At 41.2% G+C, this 9,290-nt stretch overlaps 1 protein-coding gene across 2 annotated transcripts in view; it reads left to right on the plus strand.

Moving 5' to 3' along the window:
- The window catches only part of oca2 (oculocutaneous albinism II), a 49,175-nt gene that overhangs the window by 30,594 nt on the left and 9,291 nt on the right, over nt 1–9,290 (plus strand). For both annotated transcript variants that reach the window (XM_032526714.1, XM_032526715.1), the window contains exons 19-23: nt 3,027–3,154; nt 3,566–3,625; nt 4,402–4,506; nt 6,317–6,410; nt 7,120–7,213. In XM_032526714.1, the coding sequence (XP_032382605.1) occupies nt 3,027–3,154; nt 3,566–3,625; nt 4,402–4,506; nt 6,317–6,410; nt 7,120–7,213 (481 nt within the window). The remainder of the gene's footprint in view (nt 1–3,026; nt 3,155–3,565; nt 3,626–4,401; nt 4,507–6,316; nt 6,411–7,119; nt 7,214–9,290) is intronic.

Here is a 9,290-nt window from a genome sequence, read left to right on the forward strand (position 1 = left end):
AAAGAAATGCCGATAAACCAGAGCATGTTTTTCTCCCATCCAGGAATGCAGTGTGGACTAGCCAGACCCTCCTCCACAGTGCTGGCAATGCGAGACTAGGTTGAGGGTTATATTTTGTCTGTCTGACACTTTTGACTGTGATGTCTCTGATGTGTGCTCGGTAGATGACCTTTACAGCATCTCGTTAATGCTAACACAATCCCTAAATGAAGATGGCTGTCTTTATACCCACCCTGTCATCTCTCCCCTCGCTGCTGAGGCCAGTCAGTCACCAAACATGCTGAGTTAATTACAGGCACTGCTCAGGTTACCTCTCTGTGACATTTATTAAATGGGAATGACCCCACAGCAGCGTGCTTTTCTGTCCCTGTGGAGGGAAAGCCGCCTGTCCAAACACGGCTCTCATTAATGCATGCGGGTCACAGTCAGGGTTGAGTACTGCAGTCTTTTCATTCACACATGTTTTCAAAATTGAGCCTCATTAAGATGTCATTAACTTCACATAAGTAGATTTAATTTCAGTCTGATTATTACCTGGTCATTTGATTCCTCTAATGTGTGTGTTCAAGTGAGTTACAACTGTGGTTTGGATGAAAAATTATTGATAAATCAGAAAAGTAAGTAGTTGAAAAGCCATGCTAATAACACTGCGTAGATTGTAAAGTGGGAAATATAGGACAGAAATCATTGAACATTTGAAGACTTTAGGTTTTTAGAGATAAGAATTAAATATTAAATACTGTTTTTCATTTCTAGAAAGTCTTACTTTGGTTAAACTCCAACATTTAAATGACTTTGAATCTGTGGCAGTGGGATACCTGAAATATCCCAGTATCTCTTCTAACCATAGGCTTCCAAGTGAGCAAAATACTCCAGCCAGAGCACAAATCTCTTTATCTTTTGGCCTTGTGTTAATTTACTTTGGTCTGTGTACCTGTGCTGCAATGAGACATTTTTCACAGCACAGTTTGCGTCTCAGGCACTGTTGTCGTGCCAATGATAGATGAGTCGCTCACAAACCGCTCCGACTTGCCTAAAAGCTCTTTTAAATTGGAGAGCTCTTTAGCTATTTGTTATCTGTTGGCTGCTCCTGGCTCTGTTCAGGATGCAGCCTCTGGAAATATCAATGTAGTGAGCAAATCAAAGTGTCATATGTTGATCCTTATTTTTTTCCCTCTGTTGCAAAGACTCAGAGAACTTTACAGTGCTCATTAGGACACATGTATTTTATCAGAAGTGCCTTTTGTGTAGACACAAAAAACTGAAACCACCCTCCAGAATGGAAATCTAAAAAACGTTTCACGTCTAAAGGGTAAAAACGCAAAAGTCTGGTCCGGTCTGCTCACTGTGACTATCGTCCCGTACACGTTCACGTCACAGGCATGAGCCAGGACAGGAAAGTAACAAACAACCTTCATGTTGCCCTAGCAGCTCTGATAAAACATACAAGAGTCTTTTCAACAGTTGTATAAAATATTCACAGATCGTATTATTGATCATTGATTCCCAGTCCACGCCCTGTTGTGCCTTTGTGGCTTTGTAATCTACGGTTATTTGGAGCAGTAACTCCACCTCCTCGACTATTCTATCCTATCTATGGCTTTTGATGTTCGCATCGCCATGCTTTGGTTTCATGCTGCTAGGGAGAGAAGAAGAAGGAAGGTTGTGTTAAGGTGCTTCACGCTGCCACCTAGCCGCCTGGCGTGCATACTTCATCACATTTCACACACTTTTTGCGTCACCATATCCACGCAGATTTCCTTCCAAAACACTTGTCTAAACACAGAATAAAAACTGAGAACGCAACACCATTTTTTGCGTTTTCTCTTCAGATTGTTTCCGACTAAACGTAGCCTTAGTTTGAAGTCGATGTAAGCCTAATCAACTGTTGCTTATCAACAGTAACCTAGCTACAGTAATAACATGACAACTCCTTATAAAACGTGTTATGAAATGGAAGTGGATAACCTTTATACATGGATTTTAAGCATGCATTATTTATTTTCACTGTTACACTTCTCGGACTTTGCTCGGCCCGTTGCCCAGTTGTTCTCATTGGCCATTTACAGCCAACGTTGGCCCAGATGTATGCTAAAAATGTATCATCATCTAGAGATTAAAGTCAGTGATGGAGAACCACACGGCCTTGTTAAAAACAACACGCTGTGAGAAACAACAATTGCAAAAATGTAGTTTCTCACAGCATCAGTCTTCCAGTCCCGCTGTCTCTAATCTTTCTTCCGTCACTCTCCTCTTTGTGTCTTTCCATTCTTCTTCCATTCTCCTTTCTTTACTAATTCTCATCAGTTGTGAAATTATTTCCGCAATGGCATCGACCTAGGCAATTACTGGTGCTCACCTGTTTAATCAAATTTTCTTCAAGTGGATGCACACTGTTGCAAAAACACTCTCTCGTTGTTAATATCAGCAGGCCGGTGCCATCTTTGGTTCTCCAGTCTAGAATGTGTTGAAATAACATTTTTGTGATAACGAATGCTTGATGAAACCCACCGAGACCGACCAAACATTCCACGCATTGTTTCCACCAGGGTACTTCCTGGTATGATCTGTTTGTTGGGGTATAGTTTTAGGGCATGCGTTGAACACTCCACACCACTATGAATTCTCACATGTTGAACTTCTGGCAATTTCATTTACACACACACAATTGTTCTTGATCAGGGAATAAGGGGAATAAGTGAAGACCTTGGATGTAAAAACGCGGTTGTAGCATCTTTAACATTTAATAAAGGTTGCTGTTCTTTTTGATAGTTGGGATTAAAGAATAGAATCAGTGAACAGAGAGCAGATGGAACTGCATTTCACTGAATAACTGTAATCCACATTTTTTTGATCATATAAAAAGTCTCCTAAGGATCCCAATATGTCGTGTGTGATATGTCTCGTTATAAATCTGTGAAAAATGTGTTTGTTGGATAAGACCAAGAACAAGTTTTTATGTGTGTGAGAGTGTTTTTTAGCCATAAAGAGAGATGTAAGGCAGTGTTTCTTGTTCTCTCTCTCAGGTTGGATTGCTATCCTGGGTGCACTGTGGCTTTTGGTTCTGGCCGACATCCAGGATTTCGACATTATTTTGCATCGGGTGGAATGGGCCACACTACTGTTCTTTGCCGCCCTCTTCGTTTTAATGGAGGTATTTAACATACAACATTGACTGAAAGCCCGTTTATATTTTTTGAAGAGATTTTGGACTCCTAAATGATCTATTTCTTTACCCATGAGCCTTCCAGTGAAAGAATTACAAGAAACCGTCTTTAATGTAGATTGATATAGATGTAGGCCCTGGTAAGTCTACATGTTCAAAATATTTAACATTGTACATTATAGCGTCACAAAGCAGTCCCAAAAAGGAATGGCCAGCGTGTGACTATTTGTCTTGTTCTCTGTGTCAATAACGATAACAAGAATAGATTTGTCTCTGTCTACTTAATGGCTGCTGAATCCAGATTGCTTTTCTTCTCTTGGTTTAATCCCATCTATAACTAATTCTCCTCCGATCTTTTTTCTTCTTCTTCATATTAATCTTCTCCTCTTCATTTTTCAGGCTTTAGCCCAGCTGCAGCTTATCGACTATATTGGAGAACAGACAGCAGTGCTTATAAAAGTAAGTTTTTCTTTTGATTCTCAAACGTGACACTCATCTGTCATGGCTCCATGCAACTGGCTCAATTGATAATTGGGCACAGGTGACATGGTATTGCATTCCATGCATATTGATCCTTCTGTTCTGCACAGCTCGGAATTCAATTATTTTTGTTTACATCTGATTCCTGTCAGCCCGTTGAAGGGGTCGGAGGTAATTTTCACCCATATTCTAGCCTGTGTGCAAGCGAGGTGTCTCTTAGCAGAGGATTGCACCTGTAATGGGTACGTCAGCTTGCGTTTAGACAGTGGGCCTCTGTAAGTCTAATAATCACACATGACAGGTAGTGTGCTATTCATGGTTTCTGACCGGCTCAGCCTCCCCCAAACAACGGACAGCATGCTGGGGAGAATTGCGTTGCCTCCTCTCTGGATACAAGCGGAGGACAGGTAAAAGGAGGAGATATTGCCTCCTTTAACCCAGCCATGCATACCTAAGAGAAGACCATCAAGAGAATTCAAACAACATCATGTTTGTCACCTGTGGAGAATTGGCCTCGTTGTGTGTGTGTATGACAAAGCTCTGAGATAAAACTCAAAGACACCACTGCCACCACCTGTGGTCGTGTCACACATTCAAACAGCTTCATCCTCTCAGCCTCTCCTGCCCAAAGAGAGGTTCAGTGTCACGTAATTGGTGTGTTTGATTTAAATCAGTGATGGGCTGAAGGGGGCGTGTGCATCTGAGTGGCGATGAAAGTATCAATTATCTGTCACTTTTATTATCTCCCCTCCCAGGCGGTGCCAGAAGACCAGCGCTTGGCTATAGCAATTATCCTTGTGATGTGGGTCTCAGCGCTGGCTTCTTCTCTCATTGACAACATTCCCTTCACTGCCACCATGGTGAGAGGCTTCAGCGTGACTCTTTCATTTCACACTCCTGTATGCCCTTGTGGAATCACACACACATGTACCAGGGAAGAACTTGAGATGGGTTTCACCCCCGTGTATTACTCCTTACTAATGTTGCTTTGAACAAATACACCATGCTCATTCATTTTTTCTCAAAGTTGGACTGTGAGTGAATAATCTACTGGTAGGCCTACCTACAAAATAGTACTGTATCTCTCTTGCCATACAACAGACAGACACACATGAGCTGCAGCTACTTTAGCTGGGAGGACATATTTTACAATTAATTCTGTTACAAATTTTAGACCAACTTTTTTTTACCAATTTTGATGTCAGCTGTCTGTTTTGCTGAAAACTCCAGAGATTGTACAGAGATCAAAGATTCAGAGGGGTGACAGTGTGCTTAATTAAAGTGACAGTGAGAAGAAGAATAGACATTATCACCCTGACAGAAGGACATGTTGCTGGCAAGAATTAAACTGCCAGATTCTTTGACTAGTCGACCAGTGTATCCAATGGTTTTGAAGATCCTTTTCTCTGATAGTTTTTCAGGCCCATGCAAGCATTGTTCCACCAATAAAAGAAGACTTCAAATCGCATTCATATTCAGTTCAGTGCACAGCTGACAAGAAAGCATGGCCTGACTGTCACAATAGATTGAAGCTGAGAAAAGGCTTGAATCCCCGTTTTGGACAAGAAAAATAAATGTAAGAATCAATCAATTTAAAAGGCTATTTTAAACGTAACCAACAGGAAATGTGGCTCATTTGCTTTCTTGCTCAGCGATATGAAAAGATTGACAGTACTCTATGTCTGAACCTTAGACTGTTAATATTAATGGACAACACATCTGGTTCGGCAAAGTGCTGCAAATGCGGAAGTGCCTTAAAGCTGCATTCTATCTGATCTCCACCAGGGGGAGACTCCTTAAACCTCCATTCTATCTGAATTCCTGCAGGGGGCGACACGTGCGATTGCCAAAGGAGGTTGGTTTCTGTGGAAGTCTGTGAGAAAGTGACCCACTTCTCACTTGACTTGTCTCAATCGCTAGTTTTAAGTCTTCTGCAACTCAAAATGATGTCCATTTTTTGAATTATGGTCTTGTTGATTTTAAAATTGGCGATAAAGCAGGAGGTGTTTTAGGGCGTGGCTGTAATGGGATTGCCAGTGAAAGTGTGTAACGTAACATAGAGTGTAAGGGCTCCTTCCTCACTCCTTCCTCACTCCTCCCTCTTGTCTAAAATCGTCTTCTGCAACCAGGATGGCTGCTCCTGTGACGGCAAACTCAACGACTCATAGCAGATCTCCACAAACCAAAGGGGGACGTCACACGTGCTCTGTTCATTAATATACAGCCCATGGTCTGTACGGTAAATATGAAGCTACAGCTAGCAGCGGTTAGCTTAAAATAGCAAGACTGGAAACCGAGGTAAATAGCTAGGGCCAGAGCCAGGCTCCATCCAAAGGTAGAAATGTCCACCTATCATAAAGATATAATATTCACTGCTACGCTCCTCACTATCTGCTAGCTGCCTGTCCCCTGAATAAACTGTAAAAAACATCTCCTCGCTATCTGCTAGCTGCCTGTCCCCAGAACACACTGTAAAAAACATCTCACTATCTGCTAGCTGCCTGTCCCCAGAACACACTGTAAAAAACATCTCACTATCTGCTAGCTGCCTGTCCCCAGAACAAACTGTGAAAAGCATTGCATATTGAATGGTTTTCTGCCAGAATGGTTAACACACTAGATATATTTTTGCTAATTTACATTTAATTTTGTCTTTCTCTGTACTTACAGATTCCAGTTCTCATCAACTTAAGTCATGATGCAGATGTGAACTTGCCAATAAAACCTCTCATCTTTGCCTTGGCCATGGGAGCCTGTCTCGGAGGTAAGCCTTTTTCATTTATAAAAGATAGGGAATGAGACTGTTTGTTTTGGGGCACAAAATACACAACAACTATTCACAGTTACTTACAGTCACCAGGGGCTTTATAGTTATATTGCTGTTTGAAAAATGCGGCTCTTTATTGATGGCTTCTGCCAGAAGGAGAAATCACATCCTCTAGGTGACGGCCACACTTTTTGCAGCTGTGTCACTCCCCAGAGAGGTCAGTCTGCTCTTTTTGAGGGAGCAGCCCAAGGCCCCCAAAGCTCGCCTTATTCAGGCTCTCAGGCCCTTCAGCACAGTGTGGCTCTGTGTGGATGGGAAGGACAAAAGACTGAGAGAGTTAGTGAACTGTCATCATGTTTCTGTTTAATCAACTGCAGTGTGACAGGTCTGCATCGATCGGCAGTATAATGTTGCCACCGCCAAGCTCCATCCCCACAATGACACCTTTTGAGATGTGAGCAGTATCGAACGGCAGGAGTGATACGCACCCTGACTGTCAACACTGCCTTCAGAAGATTAGAAATAGTAAAACCTTTTACTAGATTAAAACTGAAAATACAGAAAGAATATTGTTATAGCAGTGCATAAATGTTGGATGCTTTGTAATTATGCTCATGCTCTTCATAACTATGTATTTTATGTGGCATTAAATTCCCTAATTAAAATTAAGAACGATACGCTAAATGCTGTTCTCCTGTCTGTTTAGGAAATGGCACATTGATAGGAGCATCAGCCAACGTTGTGTGTGCAGGAATTGCCGAACAACACGGCTACGGCTTTTCCTTCATTGAGTTCTTCAGGTAGGCCCTCTTTGCCTCACAACATATATATAAGTTATACAACAAAGGTCCGACCAAGCAATCTGATTGGTCAACTAGACATTTAGAAGGTGCTCAATTCAGCATGATAGCACACCATTCTCATCACAAAAAATGTAACTTAGCCATTTCCATGTCAAATATAAAGTGATTCATCGGATTAAAGGTAAGTACAGTAGTCTTATTATACAACGCCCTGGAGTTATTGACATGTTGGAATCCCATTAGCTGGGCTGTCAAAAATAGACTACATGTGAAGTTTGCAGACATAGTAGCTAACGCTCTGTCCATGGAAACAGTATTTTATTCTGCAGATATCGTAGTTTCAACACCACTGAGCTATTAAATCAGTTTTGTGTTTATGTGTTCAGTATTTATTCAGTTTGGGAAACTACAATCTCTACAAAGCCATCATTAGGTTAGCTTAAGTATTCTGGCTAAGGGTTGACTCAGCATTGACTAGAAATCCTCTTGGTCTTATTTTTTTACATATTTGTGAGCAAATTGCATCACAATATGAATACAGTTTGATTACATCATATTTTGTTGGTAACCATTGTTTGTATAATCGCATTATTACACTACTTAAGTGATGCTTACGGATCTCTGCACTCAGTAATGACATTTATGCACACTTGCTTGTGTAATATTGCAGAATGCCATATGCTACAATAGAAGAGGCAAACAGTGTGTGTAGAGTTGCTTTGGAACAAGTAGAGAAAAGCCAAAAGTTTCACAATTCAGATCATTAATTGCAAATGCCTGAGTTTCCTCAGAGTCCTGGTCACTGAAATGGATATTATGTGGAAGAAGGTGCTCTCCTCTTTGAGGAGAGTGTTGCAGGAATTCTGGGCAAATTCAGTATATCTGTCCAAGCAGGATTAGGTTTGTTAAGGGTGGACCTTACTGGGGATATTTACAGCAGGTGGTTAAATAACTCCAGGAAATGACTTTGTGTCATCTGGACAGGGCGGTGGTTTCAGTTTGTGTCATCCCCAGTGACACTGTAAGGGTACTGGGACATGTTTCCTACAGTGGGTATGGAGGAACTCAAACTGGCGCAAGATGTGCTCAATGGTCTACAGAAAAAAACTATGACTGATTGACTGTAAGGCTAAATTACATACAGTGAATCTTGATTGTGAGCTTGATTTGACTGAAAAAAGCCAAGCGAATGGCCAAAAATGTCATATCTAAAGTCTGAAGGTAATTATGCTGCCTCCCATGTTGCCACCTGCTTACAAATTATTTTCATTGCAGTGACATAACAGCCTGACATACTTTGTAATTTGGTTGAGGAGTGGTAGTGGTCAGAGATGTTAAAAGACGGATGAATGAGAGTCTGGTTAGGCTTAATATTTAATCGCTTGGTAATGTTATGGAACTACTAAGTGTACTGTATGTGATGATGAAAAGATAGAGAGGCCATTCCCTGTGGGATTTTGTTCTGTAACAGATTATATTTGAATCGCTGACTTGAATGTCTCCATGTGGGTTTACATAAAGCTTTGTGCTTAGACAAGAATGACTCACAGCATGATCGCCATACACTGGGACACTTTTTTAAGGCAGCGTTCATGGCTACATCAATGCTGTGTAGGCTTTTGTCATTAAAATCGAAGACTCACATGGTGACAGGCAAGGTCGCCAGAAAATATTTCCAGTGGACTGAGTGACAGGGATTGATCACTGCTGCTAGTGTAATGGTGAGTCCTTACATGGTTGACCTGTCATTTTTCTGCAATTCTGCAGTCCTTTGCACATTTACAGTTTCTTTTGTGAGCCTTACATTCAGCCTTGCTAGCAGCCTGGCTCTAGGGAGGACGATGGCAGTCCGCCACTAAAATAGCTCAACAACTATTGGATGGATTGCCATGACATTTGGTACACACATTTGTGTTCCCCTCAGGGTGAATTGTAATAACTTTTCACATAGAGTCAATTAAAAGCAACACAACATTTGTTAAAAATTAATCTTTTTTTTTATAAACTTTATTTCAGACCCAGGGGGATACATATCACAATGAGAACATACACAAACACAAAAATACAAAATACA

The sequence above is a fragment of the Etheostoma spectabile genome, chromosome 9 (genome assembly GCF_008692095.1).
Source record: "Etheostoma spectabile isolate EspeVRDwgs_2016 chromosome 9, UIUC_Espe_1.0, whole genome shotgun sequence".
Taxonomy (NCBI): Eukaryota; Metazoa; Chordata; class Actinopteri; order Perciformes; family Percidae; genus Etheostoma; species Etheostoma spectabile.